At 35.2% G+C, this 27,124-nt stretch overlaps 2 protein-coding genes across 2 annotated transcripts; one reads left to right on the forward strand and one right to left on the reverse strand.

Annotated features, from left to right (window-relative positions):
• LOC144445815 (tachykinin-like peptides receptor 99D) lies at positions 1-1,008 on the forward strand. The gene has a single exon (XM_078135455.1). The coding sequence runs from the start codon at positions 1-3 to the stop codon at positions 1,006-1,008; it is 1,008 nt and encodes a 335-aa protein (XP_077991581.1).
• Positions 1,009-5,420: 4,412 nt separating this feature from the next.
• LOC144445733 (uncharacterized) lies at positions 5,421-25,394 on the reverse strand. Its single transcript, XM_078135377.1, has 4 exons — positions 25,312-25,394; positions 13,866-14,029; positions 11,888-11,971; positions 5,421-10,101 (listed from the first exon to the last, which is right to left on the reverse strand). Exons 2-4 carry the CDS (start codon positions 13,933-13,935, stop codon positions 9,458-9,460), a joined length of 798 nt encoding a protein of 265 aa, XP_077991503.1. The 5' UTR covers positions 13,936-14,029; positions 25,312-25,394; the 3' UTR covers positions 5,421-9,457.
• Between the last annotated feature and the right edge of the window lie 1,730 nt (positions 25,395-27,124).

Raw genomic sequence — 27,124 nt, forward strand, 5'->3', positions numbered from 1 at the left:
ATGGAAGTCTATAACAACACGTCAATAAATCAATTGAAGACTGACAGTGCGCCCTCTGTAGACTGGGTGAAAATAACAGAGTTGGTGCTTGGTGTCGTTGGTACTATCGGCAATTCGATAGTATGCATAATTATACTGACTTGTAAATACATGAAAACGACGACAAATTATTTCATTTTTAGTCTTGCAGTTGCTGATGGGTTTACTTCTTTGCTATTGATCTTGAATCGTTATTTATTAGCCGCCATTACTATTGAATACCCACAAAGCTTTGCGGGGATGCTTTATTGCCGGGTTTGGATTTCCCAGCTCCTATTCTGGGTTGGTATCAAATGTTCCGTGTTTAACCTAGTAGCAGTCACAGTAGAGAGATATTTTGCAATAGTTCATCCCTTTTCTTATCAACAAAAATTTACTAAATTCACAGCCGTTACAATGATATCAATCACGTGGTTCATATCATTTGCATCTGAACTGCCTTTTGTATTTTTCCATGATATCTACCTGGTTGAGGGCGTACCAACGTGCCAGTTTTCTTGGCCCAGCTCCACAGCAAGTAGTATAATCGGAGTAACCAGTTTCTTAACTACTTACTTTTTCCCGATTTTAATCATGGTATGGAGCTATTACAAAATCGTTTCTAGTCTGAGACAAAATGCTGATCGGCTGGCTCAAAATACAAACCCAGAAGAATACGGCCCGGCCAAGTCTTTGCTTAAAGCTCGCCAGAAAGTAGTAAGAATGTTGATTTTGGTTGTCATGGCATTCACTATCTGTTGGTCCCCAAATCAGTGTCTGTTTTTGGCTTACAATTTTGGAGCTCCGGTTGTTTATTCAAGTATTTATTATAGTTTCTTTGTCCTGTTGGCCTTTTCAAATTCAGTTGTGAATCCTGTTATTTATGCGTTCAAATACAAACAATTCCGACGCGGTTTTTTCGATATATTTTGCCATCGTTGTCATAACCGCATTGGTGACGAATCAACCATAGTTATTACTAACACCTAAACTCAGAGAACACCAATCCAGGATATAGAGGCATTTTCACCAACTTTAAATTTGCCGTTACTTTTGTGGCTAACTTGGAGTTATTTCATGATTTCAGATCACATAAATGTCATGTAATTATCTAGAAACATTGAATTTCTTGAATTGAAAGTTGCTTGACGTCATTTTTCCTAGCTAGCAATGCTCTAGCGTTGCCTCATGCATATGGAAGTCAGTAGACGTGTATATGTATTAGATGAACAATATATATTCATGACTGATAATTGATTAGTACCGTCTGATAAATTGTAATCATGACGATGAAATAACCTACACGTGATGAAAATTCATTTGTTTGAAATCACAAGTTTGTGATTGCACAATTTTTTCATCTTAAACTCATGGAGTATATGATATGTCTTTTGTATTTCATGAATGCAAGACTATCCTTCAAATGGTGTATACGTATAGACATGACAATAACAAAGTCATCAAGTGTTGAATTGTTAATATAAATAGTTTTTAGGCCGTAAGATATATACGTCCTGCTGTTCACTCGTATCAGGTCGATAACAATATACCACACATCATGATCATATCTTACTGATTAAGATTTTTCTTGGACATTTCAATTTTCTATCTTTCTGGTTAAAACTCACCCAAAATTACAGCATGCCAAAAAAGAAAGCGAATTTATATTCATATTTACTTAACTATATATAAGTGATTGTTATCGCAGTGGTTATGAACGAGAGTACACTGACGGATTCGCCGTTGTATGAGACTTTATATCGGTCTCCACGTACGACCTACGTTTTAGGGTGCCCTCAACGACGAATATTTCCTCGCAAAAAACGAAAGCAAACATTTTTCACAATCTAACCATTTTGTACAGTCCTATGTACTTTGATATTTTCGATATTCTGGCATTGATCTGAAACATTATTTTCTTTTAATATTCACACAAACGGACATGTGTTTACATTGAAAGAGTACGTTATCTACAAACAGAAGTATAATACTGATGAAATCGAGCATTGACAAGTTACTTACAGGTGCGACATGGCTTTGAATTGTTTTATATTTCATTTAAATGACGACTACATCTTGCAAGGTCAAAGTTCATGGTTCAATTGCTATGAAATGTTGCAAGGAGATACATATATTGGAAAACTAATCAAGCACAGCCGGAGACAATGTATTACTTTTATCGATAACAATCTTGAGTAGACTAGCCAATATTTTCAATCAAATGTGCATACATTTATTTACATATACTATCCAATAAACATTTACAATAATTCTTTTTCCTGTCTTGTGGTCAGGTGATGTAAAAGATCCTGCGTCATGATGACGTAGTTGCCAGTGTTGTACAAATATAAGATTATACTTATTTTTCTACTCGGCTGACATTTATTTTTTCGATAATACGGACTCTGTGTACTTGTTATCAATTTTAGTGGATACAAATTTAAAAAAAAAACTTTTACAAGTAAGAAAAGTGATCTTATAATGGAAACTCGACTAGGAAACTCAGCTCTGCCAGTGTCTCTTCCCATTTACTCTTAGTTATTGAATATGGGGTAAGATTTAAATTTGGATTGACCCTAATCTTGACCCTAAAGCTAATCCTAATCCCCAACCCTATGCTTAGTTGTTAAAGCTGCACTAGCTGAAACTAGAATGGTTGTTGAAACTGCGCTGTTTGATAAAATGGCATATAAAATGATTTACTCGTAATATGGTTACACCCTGATAAGGACACCATATTCGTATAGCAGTACACATAGTTTTGATGCAAGATCCAACCAAATTGATTTTAGGGTCCGCACCCAAAAATCAGTGTCACTGACGAGATCACAACTTTAGTTGTTTGTATAATTGAATAATACTACCCCAGTTACAACTAGTTACAGCTAGTTACAGCTAGTATGGGTTTTTTAGATATGTCATGTGTTGATTTAATGATTGACAAATTGTATATAGGATGTATTAACATTGACACTCGCATTCATATTAAAAATTAAGATATTGGCATACCTATATAGTAGGAGTTAGTGTCAAAAGTGTTTTGTGTGTTTTCGTTTTCAACAATTGTAAATTTGTTCATATGTGTTTTCTGATCTCAGAAAAGGTCAATTTTTAATTTGAAATATAAGGTAAAAATATGAATTAAAGATCGTTCAGAGTCTAAATGACCTAGTGAAAATATGTGTTTTTGTTATTTTCTATAAATAACATATTTATCAAAAGTCTACTAACATTTTCCGATAGTTAGCTGTTTGTTCTCTTATCTCCAAATATAATGTCCTAGGTGACGACAGATAATGCGTGGGGGAAAAAACATTATTTCAAATTTGACTTTTGGTCATAAGGCTTATGTAATCAAGCAAAAGACGAAATTTGTTATCAGTAGTATTGAATGGTAATCGACACTATTTTATTAACTAAACGAAATCAATTATATTATATTATAAACTAATATACTATCATACTATTTGGCACTGGTAGACTGCCAGATACTGTCGTTGGTGGCGCCAAAGATAGATCATAGACGCACGATGAACTGACGAGGACTGTATTTTACTTTATCACCGATTCCTGGGGAATTAGGTGATCTCACTCAAATAAATAAAATGTACTTACTGCAGTTTTACTGTTTCATAATAGGTCTGCAGTGAATTACTGCAACATGAATGATTTCCGAATTATATTATAATATATCGCATTCTCCGTCCGTCCATCCATCCATCCAACCATTAATCCACCCCAACCCCCTCCCTTCCCCCCTCCCTCCATCTCTCCATCCATCCATCCATCCATCCATCCATCCATCCATCCATACAGATACATACATACATACATACATACATACATACATACATACATACATACATACATACATACATACATACATACATACATATATCCATCCCAAAGGGAAAATTGTATGGGTGATTAGCACGGTTTCAGAAATGTACTAACTTATTGATGACAGCGTGGGAGATAGCAATTTATTGCTACCTCTGATATTATAAGCTGGATGGAGACAATGCCGTCTGATATACAACTCGTTAATATACCAATGCAAAGCTTGGCTTTGGGTCACAGAATACTATATATCTCATAAACTCAGACTCGTGGACGCCTGTGATGATGTACACTCTAAGTCATGGCAGACAAACACAGTTTCTTTTCTATCATTAACTATTGTGTTGCACCAAAACAACACCGACAATATATGTTGTACACTTAAAGATCAAGATTGGAGAATAAAATGGGTTAAATTATTTAAACACATATCCCATTACCGAAGGTCACTACAGCTTGAGACAGTCACGGAAATAATCTTGTTAACGAAGTATTGGAACTTGTATAATGGTGTGAAGAACGAGTATTTTTGAGGTTACTTTTCGAGCTGCTGAACACAATAGTGTTTTGACCTCTCATAAGGGGAGGTAATGTTATAATAGCTTGTTTTGCGTCTGTGTGTGTGTGTGTGTGTGTGTGTGTGTGTGTGAGTTTGTGTGTGTATCTGTGGACGTACGGTATCTAAAAACGTGACACACATGCTGTCAGCAATTATTACAGATCGTGGTTGCACAATGCTTCTGCTCGTTCGATTTTAGTCAGTAACAAAGTCACATCATCATGGATACAGATATCACTAAAAATTTAGTCCCAGTAATTGCTGCAACATTAGGATGAAACTATGGGCAAATCTAACCAGATGGTAAAGACAGTTGTAGTCGGTGAGAAAGTACATGTGCATATAGACTGCATGTCTACTGGCGAGATCTATGACTCTGTTACACCTGTTCATTATTATCAAGCCACTTGAATCATCTTCAGTCTGACAATTTAGCAACCACCACCCCACCCCAATCTCCTCCCCCATAATCGCCATTATATGCATATCCAAATGTATAAATTAACATAGCATTATGGTTTGGTTACATGTAAATTAGCGTACTTTATATTGTAGGATGTATTGGGATGAAGACTCAGCTAGCTGTTACTGTGCCAACTTGGCTAATGTAGTAAAATATAGTGATTGTGACAAACATTATTTGTTTTGGCTATATATGTTAACTCAACTGTTCATGTGAGTTTCAAGTGCATATTTACATAATGACTTCATTTGAATAATGAAATAGTTTGACGTTGTGTTATCACTCGCATTGTGACCAATTAATTTGTTAGGATACTTCGCCCACTATATGCAGGTTGACGCTGATACCAGGACAAGTTAGACGATGTGTGTAGTGGACACGGGCGTTTCACTATCGGTAGATCGTGAATGTCAGTTAGAGGAAACAACACGAACAAACAAACCTCTCGTTCATCATGAAATCATGGAGTCAGAGATCAAGAGAGAGGTAGGCTAACATAAAAAAAACATCTATATACAAATATCAAATACAACATGTTTTTATTCTATGCTTACGTATATACAACTATGATAATGTAGTTACATTATGACATTACAAAGATATTTCAATCAACGCAGTACAAATGTCACGAGGTTTTCTAAATAGCGTAGTAAACCCCACCCGTAATAAAAAAGATGAAAATATAAGAATCACGAGATGAAACTCTGATTTTAACACTTAAATCTCTTACTCGATCATTGAATGGCAAGGCCTCGTAATATGTTCGGATATGTTCGGAAGCCCTCGTATAACTTGAAGTTGAAGGTGTGATGACTAATCTAACCGCTCTTTCAATTCGAGTTCAAATTCACTTTTATTTCACTCAGACTATGGTGCATTATTAGATAAATCTACTTTGCATTCTTTGCTCGTGAAAAATAATATAATATATTGTATTTGTAATATGATATGACAACATTTCCCGCTGATTTGCATAAATCAGTGTTGATTCCATTACAACTTCAGTCCTTTGCATAATATCAATACCATACAAGTGTATTTTGTTCACTAGAATATTCTCCTCCTCATCAAATATATTCTTTGGTATATCTTTTCATTGAAAAGAGTAAATCAAATTTATCTATTTTTGGGAAACGTAGTTAGATCTTTTTTGTAAAAACTCTTAATCTCTAGGTTGTAATTAACTACCAAACAAACACACATAAAAATTCAACATGACCACCACCGAATACAAACGCCTGTTGCACAATATCCCCGGATATGACGTTTAGTGATCAAAACGAGGCTCTTACATAGCATAGGCCACTCAGATTTGAAACGTTTGCTGCCACAGGGTAAACAATTGAGTTTCTTTTGTCTTACTTTGTTTGACGTCAACGTTCTATATTTTCATTGTTAAACGTTGATGAGAATTTTATACGATAGAATGTCCAAGAAATACAAATCTCACTTTCACTACAAAAGCAATTTCCATTTTAATTCCACAAGTCAGGTATTATTTTTAGATAAACAACACATACATTTTTTCTAGATAACATTAATAAAACCTATAGCCACCACATCATGATATTATTAGTCACCTAAAATAACATATGGAGTAATTCAATAGGTTGTTAGCGAGCACTGTACACTATAAACCATATATCATTGTTACTCCTTGCTTGATGTTATAAATTCCTTTATCTTATTATTGAAGAAAAATGTCAAGTCTGCTTAGTCATTGAATTTTTTTTATTCAACTGTCTTATTCAGATTTAAATAATACTGAAATTATTAATCAGTTATTATATGTAATATTAGTTAATATGAATGACGAAATAACATTAAATTATTTAATACTCTGCTAAGTACGTGTACAACAAATATTCATGTCTATCAATTTTCAGTATTTCTATTTAAATATGCCTTCGGCATTTTGATGATTGATTTGAACATGCGTAATGACCTATAGCAACATGCGTAGTAACCCGAAGCAACATGCGCAGTAATTTGGGAGTATTCGATGATATCCCTTCTCTCTGTAATTGATAGAGTTACGAAAAGCTACTTTGACCCACATAGACATTAATCACAGGTTCGACTTTCAAGCGTGTGACCCTTGACGGCGAGACAAATCGGACTCGATGGCGTTCATGTGGGGTAATCATCAATCTTCATGAGCTACTAACTAGAACTTACTTATAAAGGTTTAACTGACTTAAACCAATTTCAAATAGGAAAATATGTATAAAGGATTCAATGTTTTGATTTCCTTTGGCTCTAAAAATTGTCATTTGAATGATCTGAGCGTTGTGCTTCTGTGAATTGTAAATAGTGTATCATACAAGAATAAAATCACCCAGGGTGGGTTAACTGTAAGTTGTGAACAATTTTGTTACTATTTCGATTGTTGGTGCCTCATGGAAATTCGCCTAGTGGATTTATACATGTATGTAATTATCAAAGGCAACATGTTAGAAAAATGTTTTCTCATTGCCATTCGTCTATAATGTAACCTCTCTAGTCAATATTAGACACTTTCCCGCCAAAATCGATCGAACAAAAATATCGTCTGCCCATTCTTTTTAGCACATTTCCATCAATTTTTCAAATAGAATATCATATGACATATGAATAATCAATCATTATAAAAATGATGTAAATATTTACGCACGAAAATTACATTTCCATCAATTTTAAAATAGAATATCATATGACATATGAATAATTAATCATTATTAAAATGATGTAAATATTTACGCACGAAAATTACATTTACACAATTTTCATCATGGATATTCATAATTGTCACACCAGTGTCTGGTAGTGAGAGGTCAAAGGTCATATTTATGTCTGGTATTGGAAGTAGTTATTATGTATTAGTCTTTGGTGTTTTATGTAGAGCCTGTGGTCACAGAAATACATATGATAGTTATCTTCGATTTGCAAAACAAATGTGAGTATCGTGCCATTTTAAATGTTAACTAATCCATTTATAAAAAACTGGCTTGTGATTGTCGTAAATTATAGACTCGGTAATTTGAAAAATAAAAATATAATCTCAGTCTGTGAAGGAAAAACGGTAGAGTTTGATATTTCAAAAAAATGGTGATAAATAAATTGATGTAAAATTGCGATTTCATCGGTAATACATTGAACTACAACATCAACTACGTGCATTGTCATACTATTTACTACATGACCGCAAGCAGACTTTGCTCATATCTCATTGATAGCGACGTTTATAGTTATATTATCACCTTGAATATGCTGTTACGGAATACATCACATTGAAAACACTAATAACGTTACTGTGCAGTTTAAAGCTTCCACGCACAAGTTGACCATTATTTAATCATTTACAAATGGATTATTATGGAAATTTTCAACTTCCCACGAGACGAAACAATGGTGATTTTAACAAGTACAGGTTCAAAATACTTTTCTTTTAAAGACAGCGTAAATGACATTAGGCAATACAAAATGTCGTCTGACTGGACAAAAATCTTACTACCACTGCTATATTTTATCGTCTGGCGCAACAAAAATGTGACTAACATTGCTACATTTTATCGTCTGGCTCAATAAAAATGTGACTAACATTGCTACATTTTATCGTCTGGCTCGATAAAAATGTGGCTAACATTGCTACATTTTATCGTCTGGCTCGATAAAAATGTGGCTAACATTGCTACATTTTATCGTCTGGCTCAATAAACATGTGACTAACATTGCTACATCTTGCCTTGATCGATATATATCTGTTGATAAGATCTTTGTCGAGCCAGTAGATGGTTTGTGTCAGGGTTCGTGATTTTAATCGTAACTGTACGTTATATAGCCAAATATTTTGAGAATGACAAAGTAATTGACAAATATCCCCAACAATCTTGAGTAGTCACGGGATTCTTATTGATTGCATCGACTTTCATAACCATCCCTTGAAATATTCTCTTTCAGTGTTGTATGTATCAACACGCCCTCAAACGTATAACACGATTGGCTGCTATCCATGACCCAATGTCCAATTGAGTGCCCTGTTCTGTGTACGGTTTAACGGTGGCAAGGCCTATTCTGAAGCTTTGTCAATGCCTTTATGCCAAGGTAATTTCGACATCAATGGCAGCCATTTTGGAAAGAGGGTTGACATTGATAATATAAGAGAAACTCTGTGATTGGTCATTTTGTTGCTGGATAATGACACTATTGCATGATTTGGGGGTGTGCTGACATATCCTACTGTGAAGGAAAGGGTTTCAAAATAAGGACGATTTGAAATGATACTAGATACGGTACGAATACCTTGATAGTAATTCAAGATGTCATCACAGCTCTTGTTAATCTTACGAAATATTCAATGTTAATTAGCATATTGAGAAAAGTTGAGAATAACAAGCCAACACCAAGGTAATTAGTCAAAGTCGTGGCGAAACATGACCACAATCCGAATCCAATACATCGTGTCTAAAATACCCCTCAAATGGGTCATATACTCTTCTTAAAATAAATTTAGCCGGTTTTTTTTTCAAAGTGCAGACGACGATTAGCATACGTACGTATAAGAAACATTCAAATTGTGTAGGATACTGCTCTATGGTTTAAACTTCTTCCTTCGGTTTTTCTTTTTCATCATTGGAAACGTCGAAATACGAAGGGGGTTTGTGTTCATTACTTTCCTCCGCTGTCTCATCAATCAATAATGTTTTGTCTGTTGAAGCAATCAGGTCAGGTGATGCCTGGTTCGACAATTTCTCTTCTTCTTTCTCTTCCTCCTCCTCCTCCTCCTCCACTGCTGCTGCTTCCTCCTCCTTCTCTTCCCTTTCCTCCTGTTTTTCCTCTGTAACATCCTCAATCGTTTCCTCATCATTTTTCGTCTCCTGTACCTCCATCTCTACTCGTTCCTCATCCCCCTTTTCACTAGCGGGGGTGACTGTAATCTTCTCTTCCCGAGGCGATGAAGTGGTTTCTTCCTTTGGACTTGGTGTCGCTACAGGTGATTTTTTCTTATCTCCGTTTGCATGATTGACGCCATTTTGATCTGGTTCTGCCAAGGGGGCACGAGTGTACCCCTTTTTATCATTTGATGGCGACTTTTCTTTATCCTCCTTTGATCGTAATTTCAGTACAACAGGTCCTTTGTTTCTCCTGATTGTAATGATTTGATAAAAAATACAGCCAAGTAGCACCAGTGCAATTGCAATGCCAATTATAAGGACAATAATCTCCCATGCTTTCCACTCGTCTGAAAAAAAACATGACTGAAATGAGAAGTGTAGCATGACAAGAGGGAAGGGCGAGGTGGAAACAGGTACACGTGACTCTAAATTCCACCTGAAACAGGTACATGTGACTCTAAAATTCCACCTGTAACAGGTACACGTGACTTTAAATTGCACCTTGAACATGTACATATGACTCTAAATTCCACCTGTAACAGGTACACGTGACTCTAAAATTCCACCTGTAACAGGTACACGTGACTCTAAATTGCACCTGGAACAGGTACACGTGACTCTAAATTCCACCTCTAACAGGTACACGTGACTCTAAATTCCACCTCTAACAGGTACACGTGACTCTAAATTCCACCTCTAACAGGTACACATGACTTTAAATTGCACCTTGAACATGTACATATGACTCTAAATTCCACCTGTAACAGGTACACGTGACTCTAAAATTCCACCTGTAACAGGTACACGTGACTCTAAATTGCACCTGGAACAGGTACACGTGACTCTAAATTCCACCTCTAACAGGTACACGTGACTCTAAATTCCACCTCTAACAGGTACACGTGACTCTAAATTCCACCTCTAACAGGTACACGTGACTCTAAATTCCACCTCTAACAGGTACACGTGACTCTAAATTCCACCTCTAACAGGTACACATGACTCTAAATTCCAATGTAACAGGTACACGTGACTCTAAATTCCAATGTAACAGGTACATGTGACTCTAAAATTCCACCTGTAACAGGTACACATGACTCTAAATTCCACCTGTCACAGGTACACGTGACTCTAAAATGTACCTGAAACATGTACATGTGACTCTAAATTCCACCTGTAACAGGTACACGTGACTCTGAATTCCACCTGAAACAGGTACGTGTGAGTCTAAATTGCACCTGAAACATGTACACGTGACTCTAAATTCCACCTGTAACAGGTACACGTGACTCTAAATTGCATCTGAAACAGGTACACGTGACTCTAAATTCTACCTCTAACAGGTACACGTGACTCTAAATTCTACCTGTAACAGGTAAATGTGACTCTAAATTCCACCTGTAACAGGTACACGTGACTCTAAAATGTACCTGAAACATGTACATGTTTCTCTAAATTCCACCTGTAACAGGTACACGTGACTCTAAAATGTACCTGAAACAGGTACTCGTGACTCTATAATCCACCTATACCTATTTTCTGAAACTCATTTCTTTCAGTTGGCTGGTCATGAACATTTGGTCTTGGCCATGGACAGAAAACCTAAATTTCGTAGAAATGTGTTTTTAAAGTAAATCCACCATTTACAAAATATGACAGTCTGGCAACTTCAATACGTTTATTTACAGAGTACATTGATATAGTGCACTCATTGACTGGGTATACAATCAATACACATGTAATGGGGTGACCAAATAGCACAAAGTTGGTTGGCAAGTGAGAGTGAGATGGAGTTTCAATTTATTTGTACAATAAAAACATCATCATGTCATTTTATACGATATTCAACTTTCTGGCGAAAGTTCTATCGGATGCTGGAAACCATTCAACACGTTTAAATAATTGAAAATACATCAGTTTGAAACACTGATAACTGCCCAAACCTGAAAACTTATATGCTGTGCCTCTTTAAGTGTTAAATAACAATGTTTTGACCTTTGCCCTACTATTATGCAAATGAATTGACAGATTTTACATGTCATTAATATTCAATTTATTCTTGAATAATTTACGATATTTGTTACATCATTCCTGTTAAATATTCATACATTTATCAATAATTCATAACCATACCTGTTGTTTTTGCTGCATTTTCCTTTGGTTTTTCAGGGATTTCCGCTTCCTCTGTTTCCTGCTTTCCACTTCCTCTCGCCCGATCTAAGACAGAGTAAAAGCACAGTTTCAAATCAATAGAAATGATACCATTTTGTTGAATAGTCACATTCAATATTTAATCGACGTATTTGACAGAAACAAAGGTATGAATATTACCGGAACCCTAGCCAAGTTAAGACGCTATTTTTCTCTTAATATAAAACGTTAGTCTGTAAGGTACGCCGTGACGGTTGTGGGGCGCCACGTCGGAACGACACGACGTATCGAACAGTAATTAAACAATTATTCAAAATTCATCTTTAGTGTTGTATTCATATTAACTTGAAATAAACATAAAATCTCCATACAGCATTGACAAATAATAACGTGCAGTTTCTCCCAGATCCTGACGTTTTGAATCCCAGTTCATAATTACAATACTACATAACTCATGTTTGCTACTTGTTTCAACATTATTATAAATAGTATGACACGTCTAAGTGTTAATTTTATGGGAAAAAAACGATTACAGATAAATGTTCAGGTCTGGGCGGTATCAGGAACGCCCAACTTCACATACGCCCTGACGCAACAAAGAAGAGAAACCATTCTTGTAAGTAAGCCAAAGTAATAGTGTTAATATTTTTTTCCACTGACGCAACCAAAAATATTTTTTTAAGAGTGTACACGAGGCAGAGTTGCTGTAAAAGAGAGTTGTGGTTTACGACAATGGAATAGTATGTGAGATACAGCACAGTGCTCATATAATGATTGTAAACTTGATTAGCAGACTTGATATTTATAGTAAATGATCCAAAATCAATTGTCATTCACGACGACTTATGAAGTGCTTGTGAATCGACTGAAATTAAAAGGCGGCTTTGATCGCGTCATATCCTGCCCTTTATGCACATATTGAAAAGGGGGTGTCGGGTGGGGGGAGGGGGGAGTCAACCCGAATGTTGTGCGTGAGTTTCCTCCTATAACGGTGTTGTACCTTTCACTTTTAAAATAATTTGAAACTGTTGAAATCACACTAGAGCTCAGCTGGGTTTATTCCATTGTGGGGGTCAGCACACGTTCGTTTTGGGATCCACCGTCGCTTCTCTTTCATTCACCAAATCTCTCTCCCTTCAATCACTTGTATCTTAGTATTAGATGGGATTTTTTTATAATTAAACAACCGATGTATTTTTTTAAAAAAATAAAATAAAAAACTCAATATAATAGGGCTTTACAAGCGAGAATTCTTACACTTACATCCACCTTGGTGCAATAATAATTACTGACGGTGTTTTTTACGCATGCGTACCAATAGATCATTGCTTAACAGATATCAATGCATCTTGGCAGATCAATATATTCAGGAACGACTCATTTGCTAAATTGTTTCTAAATTGCGTTATCTATGTGTCACATGTTTCCACTTAGCTTTAATTCGCTGTGAGTGGCGGTAACGACTAACTCTAACACAATCTGTACTCAGTTCCCTACATAGACCAATTCTAGATATTTCTATGAAGTTAAGCTCAGAAGGTTAAGCCGTTCAAATGCACTAAAAGGGTTAAGGCAGTGCGCGCCTCAGAAATAAATATCTCAGACTTTTGCTTTTACTTTCTTCAAGAAACGCTAAGCTCATTCGTAGTTAAATCAAGAAACGGCATCAGGGGTCACCCTACAAAGTTCTTCCAGAGTAGGGATCAGAATGACTTCAAAATTAAGTTTTTAAGAATCCAAAATAGTCTCCGAAATACTGTGTGTATCATTTAATGGGAAAATCAAATATTGACATTTTCCTCAATACAGGAAGTAGACCCCCGACCCCCAAATGTCTTGTATTATTTATTTTCAAAGGAGTGGGATTAAGCTTCCATATGGCAAACTTTGGAGGGGTTAGTGAATTTGACCCCATAAGGTGCGTTCTAATGAACAGTCAAAGAATAACAGGGTCACTAACCTGCATTAAAGAGTAGAAATAGAAGACATGTGAGACAAAACATCTGCCAGGTCTTTCTGAAACTCGCCATTCTGATTGAATCTACCGTCTGCTTTCTTCAATCACATTCACTCTGGTACAACTCCAAAACGATTATCCCCGCGACTATATCACCACAGACAAAGCTATAACAGAGGAAATGACATTCTATCAAGTATCACCACAAGCAAAGGAGCAGAACATTTGATTAAGGAAGAAAACGGTTACTCTATCAGCTATGGCCATAAACAAAGCTGTAAAAAAGTGGGAAATCTGAGAAATTGGTTTCCCTTAAACTATATTATCACAAACAAAGCTGTAGAGGAAGTGAAAAAATAAGAGAAAGCTGCTATCCCCCACAGGCTAAGGTGTAGAAAAGATAGAGAACGTTTATGTTATTTCCTCAAGTATCACTACAAGCAAAGGTGTAGAAAGAGTGAAACAAAAAAAGTGTTAATCTCTTAAACTATATCATCATAATGTGTAGATGATCGTGAAGTGAGAAATAGCGAAAAGAAATATCGTAATAGATGTACCTCTAAGAACATGTACGGTTTGAATAAGTTTACTCTGGTAAATTAAACCCAAAATTGATCAGGTTGAGCTTAATGATTCAAATCTTGGTCAAAGAAAATAAATACCATTCTGGTTATCTACTGATTAGATAGTTTTATCGATGACCCAAATTTTACAGTGACTCCCAAACGAACCTAAGGCTTGTAAGTAATGTGCTTTACATCCGTCCATCCATTCAAGATATTCTTTATATCATAACAATTTTACATTCTGGATCAACGCCAATAGCTAGCTGGTTGTATACTTTTGATGAATTCACTGGCAATGTTCAAACTCAATATTTCTGACAAATTATGTTACTTAATCCAGTGTATGGAAAATGTAAGGAAAAAGGTGCAACCACTCTACGGTGTGTTCATTCAAGCTTTAATAAGCGTAATAAGACGCCGTTTATAGGTCATTGCTAGACCTCAAATTTGAAGAATTTAAGATAATTATTTTGCCTTGATGAAATTCAAGATCTTATAGAAACTGAATTATATTGACATTGAAATTCCCCAGTGATGTTATTTAGAGGTCAAGAGAACCTATTACTAACATTACATTAGTTAACGTGATATTTTCCAGTCCATACCTATCACGGCCAATGTCACCAGGCATCGTTCTTTACAGTACACGTATTTTTTTATGATACTATTGTAAATATGGGCAGATAATAGGGGAAACCCTTCGGACATATCGATTTATTCCGATGAAAATTTTAACACATTGTTACCACACAGATCATGATGACGTCTGGTACAAATGTAAATCAATGTTAAGGTATGTATATAGACTGACTTCAGTTATAAGTGTATTGCAATAGAATGTTTGCTTTCGTTTGGAAAGAGTCGGCATGTCTAGACTATCCGGTGTATCTACCCATATTATCACAGATCTAGATTTTAAAAAAAAATACGTGTGTGAACTGAAACGGATGGGGAGTGCGAATTATGCAGTACATTATGTTATATAATTACGAATTACATAATAAATAATCCAATGTTCGTGTTTACACCAGCCTCAAATGAAAATTACTGTTCAATTTACAAATTACGGCGAATTATTTTGCGTCATCATCTGCTACTTTCTACGGTTGTCTAAGGTTTCACATTATAGATGTTACAGTCATTTGTAAGTCGTACGTACGATGATTTTGTTTGGATTTGGGTAAATTTCCGTTCCGTGTACATAGAAAATAAGACTAGTACTTTTGAATGGATAACGTATAATGTACGTGATTACGAAGCACAACGGACAAATTGCGTGTTTACGATCTTTATTTCGAAGTTTTACAGTGTACGAAACATAAAAAGAGTTGATCCGTTACGAAAATACCCGTGTCTACCCTCTCATGTACCATCTCTTAAAAATTTTAATGCACAATATAAATTCATAAAATATCACCTTACAATACAATTATGAAAACATAACGTACGCCGTTACTATATGAGTTTACTCAATTATGAATATTTATTATCTTTATACAGTTTCTTTTGAATTAGTCATACAACATCCGGGGTATTTGGGCCTAGTATTTCTGTCTCTCTATACTTAGTTGATTAAAACAGTGTAGATGTACCTAGGTATTCCTCTGTGAGAACGAGATTACGAATTCGTGATGGACAAAGATTCTAAATAAAAAATATAGTTGTACTTCTCAGCGAGTCGAAAAATTCTATCCATATGATAACACTTTGGCAATTGAAAAAACCTAGCTTTGTTTTGTATTCATATAATGTATGTGTGATAATAAGACATTCAGATGTTGACGCCAACCTATTTTTGCAGGAATATCACGTCTAGAGTATCTTTATTAAGTAGTGGAGGTGTACACAGTTATTGACCATAGGGCGATTACATTAAATATACTGAAACAAGTAAGAACAAAATTGGAATTCAAGTCGCCAAGCCATATTCTGAATGGAGACGTGCATTCGAAGTTCGGAAATCAAACCAACCATGGCTAAAACGGTCATCTGGCAGGATAACAGGTAGATTTAGTAATAGTCGTAATACACTGAGACAGAAACTCATTACAAAACGTATTAGCTATATGCTCTAGTTAACTGTCTATGAATGACATTAACCTACTGTTGAGCATACAAGTTACAGTCACCTGAGGCTGAACAACGTGTATGTTATAGTTATTGTAAATATTCATATACTACAGTTATTACCAGTATCTCAAATCTCAAGTCTTTGTACATTTCATTATTGTCACTAGTACATTAATTCTGAGTTACAATTTTAATTAGCTAGACAGTCTATCAACATAACAGAAATTATTTAATTAAAACTTTAATACAGGCCTCGTATTCTATTTCGTCACATAATTCAATTTAATTGCTTTTTTCAGGTTACTCGTTTTCTTTTGTGAATAAATAAATCAAATCACAATATTGTAGAACATTTTGAATCCTTATTGAGTCGCAGTGCAATACACGTAATAAATCTGTAGTTTGAACGATGTTAGGATAACAAACTGTATGGCAAGAGTAGACGCAGCTGGTGAAATAAGTCACTCAAACCTCAATCGTTTCGAAAAATGACATTTAACGGTCGGATATTTGAGATTATTACACACTGTTCCTTTGTCAATATTGATAGTATATTATTTCTGTCAATTTAGCGGAATTCGAAAATATGATGAAGCTTAAAGTGTGTTGTTCGTCTGAGGCCATACAAAATAAATTGTCTGTTTCGGACTACATACCTTTCAGATATATTTTTAATGTAATTATCTATTCGTTGGTTTTTGGGATCTCTAAATTTGTGTTAATTTATCGAAAGTTCTGTTTTTTAAAGCCATTTTCGGGATTTTGTTATCAAAACATTAAAATAGTTTAGGTTTGACAGGTACAAAACTACATGTTGGCAGTATCTGTTAATTGTAACCACATATTTGTCGATTGTTTCAACTGACATATGCACGGTTGTCACTGCACATTGAATATACTATTCAAATTGGAATCTGTCTTGAGTTGGTTTTCGTGTGTGTTTTAAGAACAGTGGATAATCACGATCAGATATCGTCGTCACAAATTACACTACTTTCAACCCTGTCTGTGTTTGAGAACCGTGAATACTCATCTATAAATATCATCACGAAATAGACAGTTTTGTGGGGTCTGTCTGTTTGACAACCATGGATAAAATTTTCTTTAATTATGGTCACGCTCGACATACATAGTTTTTGCATCTGTCTGTGTTTGCGAACAGTGGACAATCACCCTTTTGAAGATCTCCTCACGAAATACATCGTTTTCATCTCACTAACAGGAAATTGGCAACACCAGTAATTTCTACCCTGTCTAGCTTACAATGTATTGCTGAAAACTTTCAATTTTACGGTCAAATCATTAAAGCACACAATTTAGCATCAAACTAGCTGATCTTATAAATAAAATATTAACTATTCACGCGCGCTGCTCTGGAAGAATCCATAATACATCCCGGCCAGTAAATTAATTCTTTTCAAATTGTAATTACGGAAATCGAATTGTGTATGGCCGCAAAGTACCATCCTCACAGAAGACTAATCCTCTCTAGATGGAATGGAGTATTCTAAATGAAATAAGCCAAAAAAGAATTCTAAGTTTGTGATGGAACATTTTCAAAATTGACAATTACCCTAATTCAACTTCCTTTAAATACATTTTATTGAAACGTAAAATTGGTAAATGTACCACGGATTAGCAAAGACAGGGGTCAAAGTGAGACACTATTCAACCTATATCTAAATAACAATCATTTACATTTGTGTATTGAAAATTGTTATAAAATCTCCATATAATATCGAAAGATGTACGCATGGGCAGTTTGCATAAATCGTGGTAATTAACCAAGGTGCTCATTGCATTTTTTCATGCATCTACATTACTTCATTGGATTATGAATTATGCCATGTTTTTTGCCTGACAGCTATGTTACAGATCTCTCGGTTACGAGTTATAATTGAACAAGCTCCCTTAGAATAGAATAGCATATGTAATTTTTCTTAGAGACCTCTGCAAGCATACATAATGTATAATGACAGACCAGGAACAAAAATGTTTTGATTCATATCAGCACCACAGAATTAATGGCGTGGACGAGATGTCGTGACGTAATAGGACCAAGGTATAGATTCCATATTTTTTTTGTTCGAATGCGTTCAACTTGCATTGCGTGAGGTAAGCTTATGATGGTTACTTCACCGTATGTTGCATGTCATTCTCTTCTCTCTACCGCCGTCATTAGCACTTAATAAGTCACGCTACAGACGTACCTCTGACCGAGTTGACCCTCCAGACACACATACTATCCCTAGCCCTCTAGAGGCACCGATTAAACTTATTTCGTCGACAAGTTGTCTCGCGACACGCTATATACCTTTCTTATTTCACAGAATGTACATTTTAAAATCCCTACGTAGGAATATTCAAATTTGGTGTCACGTGACAATTTTCTCATTGTTCGGAGAGTGGAAATTAAGTTGAAAACTAAACATTGTTTGTCAACACAAAAAAGGAATGATCGCCTGTGTGAGACTGATTTTAAATAGATACCACTTTGTCAGATGAGTCAGCTAATTAAATGCAATTCCGTCGATTACCAAAGTGTAAGATTTTTTGTTTACAAGGACAACCTGGTCAATATAAGGTACAACCAGGTTATATTATTAAAACATAGTTAGGAATTATTGAGCTACTTTCATTTCAGCCAATCACGAGCAACATTATCACTTCATTTATCTAATCACAACGCATCTATAACTCCCCCGCCAAATCAGAGGGCGCTGCCAAAATGTAACTTTTCCCGAAATCCTAAAAGAACCTAAAATCATTTAAACAACTGTATGTAAACTATTTTTAGTGAGATAATTATTCAACAGAAATTGTTCACGAATGAATAAATAAATACAAAAAAAACTACTTCTCAAGCTTCATTCTAAAATTAAGTTGAAAATTTACCAAAAAGGTTATATAAAATGAGAAATATGTTCACAAACATTTCGCGATAAAATACGAAGAAATGAAGAAGGTTTCACGAAGTGGGTAGTAGAACGTAAATATTGTTAGCATTTGTCCATCTGTATGGTGATAAGCCTCTAACCTTCTCCTGTTACATCATCTACGTTGCACCTCAGTTTCGTGCAGCTGTAAAATTTGTCATAATTTTCTTCAGTTCACCTTTGTGCCAAATTCGTTCAATCACTGAACGATAATGAATGTTTGATGATGACAGGAGTTGAGATTGAAGAGTGGGTGGAAGAAACAACATATTGTATTTCGTAGTCTGCTCGGACGACCGACAGGTGAATGCAATATGACTACTTTTGATGTAAAGGACAGTCGACGTGCATGATACGTTCTCCTGTCAGGCATAAGAGGGGGCCGTTTGAGGGGATTCGTATCAGGCGAGTAAAGGAGCATTCTTTCTTGACTAGAGGTTGACTGCATATTACTGTATGAATGCATCACTATCAAATGTGTCAAATAAACGCCTAGGGGAATATATATAATAGAGCTGTTATCGGGGAAAGTGAGTAAGACTTGTTAGGTCGAGTCGTCTCAGGGGAATTCAGGGGTGCATAAAGAAACCAATTATTTAAAGTAATGCCATGACGGCTTTGAAATACTACTGGATTCACATACAATGTGCTTTGTTATTACAAATCTAATCCCTGTTCGTTCATTAAGATACATTTGCTAGTATCGAGTATTGAAAGTGAAACTGTTCTCGTTCGCTGTAGTGGATATCGCTTTAAGAATGGAAAGCCTCTAGAGTGTATGCTATCCACGTTGGCTAGCTGATCAACCGTACAGTCATTCTCAGTATTTATAATTAGTATGTATAACACGCCATTCAACTACAATCATTAAAACCTGCCTAATTTGTATTCTTTTGGAGTAATTTCCCTGTAAAGGGTATTCGAACTGGAAGATGTTAACTTATGTGAAAAAACATCTGCTGTTGCCTTGATCGATCTAGGTTTATACATAATGATCGAAACAATGCTCTTTAATTTAGTTTTATCGTTATGAATCATACGTAACTACATGACTGAATTTAGTTATTACCGAATTTTTATATATGAATAAATAAACATTATCACCTGACTTTAATCTAAAGTTAACATGCAACTTACAGGAAAGTTATAAAAAATGAAACTTTGTTAAAATTTTGGCGATACAATATTTTGTACAAAGACATGACAGACGCAGACAGACAGACAAACTCAGAATATCGTAATTAGCGACCACGTGGCCTCTTGACGCGAAGTCACATTCTCTGGAGGAAACAAATACCCAACTATGATTAGATATCTAGAAGATTGTGTCCAGAATACAAAGTCAACTACTCCACGTACAGTGAAGTTAGAGTAATCGGATATTACTCTAACATTCGTTGATATTATCAGTGTTTGCTATTTTTAAGCTTTGGAAACAATCTTTGATGCATGTACAGATTAGAAGGATAATCATATTAAATGTACTTGTAATATGAGATAATGCACCGTAGACCACAATCACTATCTTGTAAGTATTCCCAATGTCCCTTCTCTCAAATCAGACGTAAGATGGTAAACGGTTGTAAAGATATCGTTTAACGGTATGTATACCAAGTACATATAGTCACAGACAAGTTTCTTACTTATCTGTGATATAGTACATGCATTGGGATATCATACTGAGTAGCCACACTTCTTGTATGTCAGTTTGAATATACTGTTATCCAAGTACCAACTACAACGCACAGTTTCTTAAAATTCTGTTCACACATTCAGTAGTGTCTACGAATTTGTATGGATACCATACCAAAACATCATTCACAAGATGTCGTGTATCGTTGATCATAGTAATTATAACCTCAGGAGCACTCTAAGAAATGACCATTTACACCTTTTATATGCAAAGAGAAGCAACAGTACTCACAGCTCCATATATACTTAGCTAGTCATCTTGGGGTTCAGATATACATTTGTTGAAAATTATCCCTTTTTGCAATTGGGCCTAAGGCTTATTTTTAAAAGTTGCTGTGTGACGTAAAACGGCGTAAATAAAACCACAAGTTGCTAGATAGATAATGTCGCCATTCGAGTCACAAATGTTTGAATGATAAACAAATGGAAATCTGAAACTATATGTATTCTACGATTTGGTCCACAGACATCATCGCCAATAACTGTTCTTTAGAGTGTTATATTATACTGAACCATGACATTTTACGACAAAGTCCTGGCAGACACGGAAATTAAATACTTCACAAGCACAAACATTCAGACCGAATTAATCATATAAAACACAAGAGTAGCTATCGAAGCAACGATGAAGAGTTTAATTCGTTACCATGGTTACATGTTACACACATTTTTTTCGTGATGGTTACCGTTTGATCTTTACCCTAAAATCTTATATTGCACTAAATTGTTGTTAGCGAACTACCGTTGTGATTTTCCATTCCATGTCCTTGACTATTTTCGACATGACAGGTCATGGCTTGTCTACGTCAATATTGGGTTATCGTAGTAATTACAATTCTGTCAGGGTAGAACACTCAGTGAACCAGCACAGGTATTAAATGTGTAGGCTTTGATCGAGTGGATAGCTAATTAACTATACACCTGACGAAAATAATCTTAAATTCCATGTGTTGCTTTTCCTCATTGTCGTTAATTTGTTTACGTTGAAAAATACAGAAAACGTTTCAATCCTTCTTACAGCGCATAAAAAGGAGAGTCCGTCAGAAGTTAAGAATGTGTGTAAAATATACATATAATGACCATGTTGTGTTAATGGATAGACACTTAATTACTACTAATATACACTAGGATGATACTTATGGGGGAACTGTATATTAGTATATGATCTTTAATTTTAACAAACTACCTCAACCCTCCCACCTATCTAAATTAGTCTACAGTCCAGTCGTGTTGGCATATTTGGTTCTCGCATTTCCCCTATCCGCCTGGCTTTTCGCTAACGGTCTTTTACTTATTAATGAAGTTTCGGGCGCACATTCTTATTGTATTTTTAATTTTCCCGCTGCGAGATGACGTCAATTCGTCGCCACATGATTAAACCTAGTATTGGTCTAGGATATTTTTCATGATAGGAATAGACGTGGGGTTGAACATCGCTGAGGGAAATCGTAATCTAATTTTACGTTACAATACACTGCCGTTAACAAAATGATAGGCTGGTAGGGGAGGTCAAAGGTCACATGACTAAATCTTAGGGCTACCCAAGTAGCTGGATATTATCTCAATATACTAGCAGACACATGGTGGTGTTTTGTGTACAAGTCTGACCCCGACTTTTGTTGTAATCTGGATATAAACCTAAATCAAACTTAAAACAGAGATGTGAAAATATCTTTTCATGGGTTTTAAAGTGGCCATAAGCATGAGGATTGGGTATTTATTTTTGGAATTTTAATTTATATAACAATTTTATTATGCTGTTCTACACCTTGAAATATCAATGTGAAAGAACTCAGCCCAAGTCTGTATCTGTAACTTAATACTGTAACATTATTACAAAAAAGTTAACAGATATGTAAAAAAAAAGAAAAAAGAAAAGAAAGAAAGGTCGTCCTTGTACGTATAATAACAAATAAACTCACATTTATCAATCTTTTGCAATTTATTGAGTTACAAACAATGATTTGGCAAGAGTTGTTTCACGTTGATTTTTTCAAATAGGAAGCCATGATAAAATTGTTTTATAAATTAAAAATCCAAAATAAAGACCCAATCTTCATCCATATGGCCACCTTAATGTATTATGTGGATATTTTTCTCTAAACATACTGCTAATAAATTAAGGCTTTGAATTAGATTTGTTTTTTTTCTAAATGACAGAAAATATGAATCATGACGTTATTAGAATACATAGAATCCGACCGACTTGTTAACCTTTATTTTGCCTCAGTAATTGCTTCAATTCTAAGGCATCAACCTGTACACCATTTCGCTTTTCCATTATTGATAATATACGTCGAAAGCTGCAATTAATGACTCGGATTATCATGACTGTAGTGTGATAAATGAACAGAGTGGGTGACCTCTGACATGCTACATTCTGTTACTCTTTTCGATTTATCGCTCTAAATGTGTCTCATTGGTACTCAGCTGACGATTGAGCACCTGGAAATGACAATTACACGTCATCTGTTACTGTAAACATACAGATCACATCGAATGTGATAAGACATGTAAGCTCGTTGTGCGCATGCCCGAATACAACTCGATTTATTTACAGAGTGAGATGAGAAATCACTTACTAACAACCAGTGCCGGAGAACAGTATCCGGTTCTTTAAGTGTCAAATAATCGTCTAGTCATACATGAATGTCTACTGAATGATGCTGTGCTTAATTAATGAAGATAGACGCTAAACTCATTTCCTTCCACGATTAATCTACACGTCAAATTACTAATTCAAATTTACATATTTGCTAAACCCTATGCTGTGTTATAAACGTATTACACTGCTTTGTTTTTGTAATATGATTGATGTGAATTGGAATTTCATACATACATACATACATACATACATACATACATACATACATACATACATACATACATACATACATACATACATACATACATACATACATACATACATACATACATACATACATACTTACAGACAGACAGACAGACAGACAGACAGACAGACAGACAGACAGACAGACAGATGGGCTGGTATGGAAAAATTCACAGACACTGATGAAAACAAATGAAGTCATCATTAGCCAGCAGGTATTGATTTTAATCTGTATACCCATGCCCCAAAGGTGTTCCTATAAATGACAATTCAAATCACCATTGCTGAGTTTAAAATGCAAATTACTGATATCTTTCTGAGAATGGTTGGTGCATATTTACACACTGTAGTAATATTAATTTCAATATGAGTACACAGAGATTACTTTTACAATGATAATGACACAAATTAATGATAATGACACAACCTGTTATCATATAAATGACGCTAATGTAGATGGTAACTGTATTATATTATACAGACTGAACTCATAGTAATAAATTTACATTCATTCATATAACGCCATGTCCCAAGGCTTTAATATCGATTTTCTGTATATCCGCTATTATCAATTAATTTATCACATTTGTTTACTTTCTGATGTGTATTGAGGTTGGCATTATCGTACATTCTTTTGCCTTTCAATTTGTTTATGAATTTCGATACTGTACAAAAGAATCACCATCGTCCCTCAATTACACTTTTATTTTACACTTCTAAGCAAGACTAACTAATATTGTCATAGTTTGGTTATTAACATTACACTTTTCTAGTGTTTTAAAATATGTGTGGTAAACTACAGACAAGGAGGAAACTTGTCTGTTAGTAAAAAAAAAAGACTCTGTGATGCAAATATTGTATTCGACCTCCGGAGATACGGTTGTATTTTAATACACTGTGTACACACCTGGTCATACAGTTTTTTACAATCTAATATTCGTGTTCGGAGATGACTCATAGTACTTGGAGATGAAGTCTGACAAAACGTATTTGCATCTCCTTATACCGATCCCCTTTCACTGTTCCTATGAAATTTACATGAACAGTACAATCGTCAAACCTAACGCAGTTGGAAAACATTATATGTATTCCGAGTCTATGGACTTTAATTTGCCTAATAGTATATAGTTTCATTGGATTCACTCCCAGTAAAAGATATTTTAAAAAATACACACATATTGAATAGGAATCAGGGCGACGCCTTATTTTACAAATCGAAGTGTCAAACACGATCAGGACGGTCGCTTTGTATCATATTTTGAACCTAAATAGCCCACAGTGTTATAACACGACGGTATCCATAGTAAGCAAAATATGAAACATTGGAAACCTACCTGCATGGGGCTATACAATTCGGCACCGGCTTGCTTCGCAGTCAGCTGAAGGCACTGCAGGACGAGTCCTGATTATAATAATGTGATGGGATGTCTGCTATAAAGCAGACGTGGGCAATTTGGATTATTAAGTATGTCACGTGACATTTAATCGGCATAGTAAATTACATGATTCAGTCAATGACGGCGAATGTTAAACCACCATGCTCCCTCAGTGTATATATCTCACACTGTATTTTAACACAGCAAGCCGCTGCCATGAAGATTCGATACTTTTATATAGATTAATCGATAACGATATCCCTCCATTGAAGGTATAAATTTCGCGCTTCGTCACCGTGGCGTTGACCTCCAACTTAATTGTTCTCTATCTAATGTCTCGACATTTCAATACTTAGTTACTATGGTAACGTGTCTATCTGTAATTGATACATCATCCTACGGACCTATACCGTTTCTTAAAACTCATATTTTAGTACTTGTCTGATCCGGCTTTATTGTTTGCAATGTTTGCTAATCACCTGTATACATCCTGGAAGGGGGACATTGTGTTTTCAAAGTGTTACGCTACAATGCCCATGTTATATCTGAATAACAATGCATGTATTGTGAAAAGGTCAGGCAATCAAATATTGAGTAAAGTTATTTACAAATTGCATATGGAACTATATAAAATTTTAACAAGAACAGTTACAGAATACCTAATCTGTTTACATTTACACGATGTACGTCATATTTTAGCACTAGGTGTACTTAGAGAGTGAAAACAATTAATGATTGAGGTATATGCGTGTAACGTTTTTACACAATTGGAAATGTGTGTACACGTCTGTCTGTCTGTCTGTCTGTCTGTCTGTCTGTCTGTATGTATGTATGTATGTATGTATGTATGTATGTATGTCTGTCTGTCTGTCTGTATGTATGTATGTATGTATGTATGTATGTATGTATGTATGTATGTCTGTCTGTATGTATGTATGTATGTATGTATGTATGTATGTATGTATGTATGTATGTATGTATGTATATGTTTATTGTCTCAGTCTGACTGTTTTTCTGTATCAATCTGTATCTTTCTGTCTCTGTCTCTGTCTCTTTCTCTCTGTCTCTAGATTTGTCTGTCTGTCTGTCTCTGTCTGTCCGTCTGTCTGTCTGTCTGTCTCTCCCTCTCTCCTTCTCTCTCTCCAACATATATTCATTTGTAAGTTAGACTTTTTTGCCCTGAAAATACCCCGCGATCAAGGTTTTTCGGCCATTAGGGGGCGCTCTTCTATTCGCGTAAGTCAGAACTAATAAAACTCGTTGCCAAATGCTCAGAGGGCGTACTTAGTATGGATTGTAATAGATGAATTATTGTAAAGTTTACGTTAGGATTGGACACAACAGTATCTTGTCATAATAATTTTCCAGACGTAATTGTCAATCACCTTTCCAAAACATCCACAAGAAACCCTTAATCAATGTCAAGGAAAACGACTAATTGATCAAACTTTACTAGAATTGTGAAAACAGATTAAAATTAAATACTTACCTGATAAAATTCTGAGACCTGGAAATGGTAGAAACAACAATATCTCGTATTACTAGTGAAACGTGAGAGTGCATCAAGTCATGATCTACATAAGCAATTGCAAGATTCTTCATTGAACCCTGACAACAAACATACTATTAAGCGTAGCTATTACGCCATAGGCACTGTATGATAAATGACAATTGATTTATTTCCCATTTAGAAATATCTGCACACATAGCAGAAGTAAATAGTTACTAGTAAGATAATGCAATGAAAGCCTGAACTAGCATGCATACACTC

This window comes from Glandiceps talaboti, chromosome 14 (genome assembly GCF_964340395.1).
Source record: "Glandiceps talaboti chromosome 14, keGlaTala1.1, whole genome shotgun sequence".
Classification (NCBI taxonomy): domain Eukaryota; kingdom Metazoa; phylum Hemichordata; class Enteropneusta; family Spengelidae; genus Glandiceps; species Glandiceps talaboti.

Coding starts and splice junctions, on each gene's coding strand:
- LOC144445815 (XM_078135455.1), top strand. CDS start 1: ATGGAAGTCTATAACAACACGTCAATAAATCAATTGAAGACTGACAGT.
- LOC144445733 (XM_078135377.1), bottom strand. CDS start 13,935: ATGGCGAGTTTCAGAAAGACCTGGCAGATGTTTTGTCTCACATGTCTT. Junction 11,972..13,865: donor ATTTCTACTCTTTAATGCAG/GTTAGTGACCCT, acceptor ACTCTGTCTTAG/ATCGGGCGAGAGGAAGTGGA. Junction 10,102..11,887: donor AAATGCAGCAAAAACAACAG/GTATGGTTATGA, acceptor GTTTTTTTTCAG/ACGAGTGGAAAGCATGGGAG.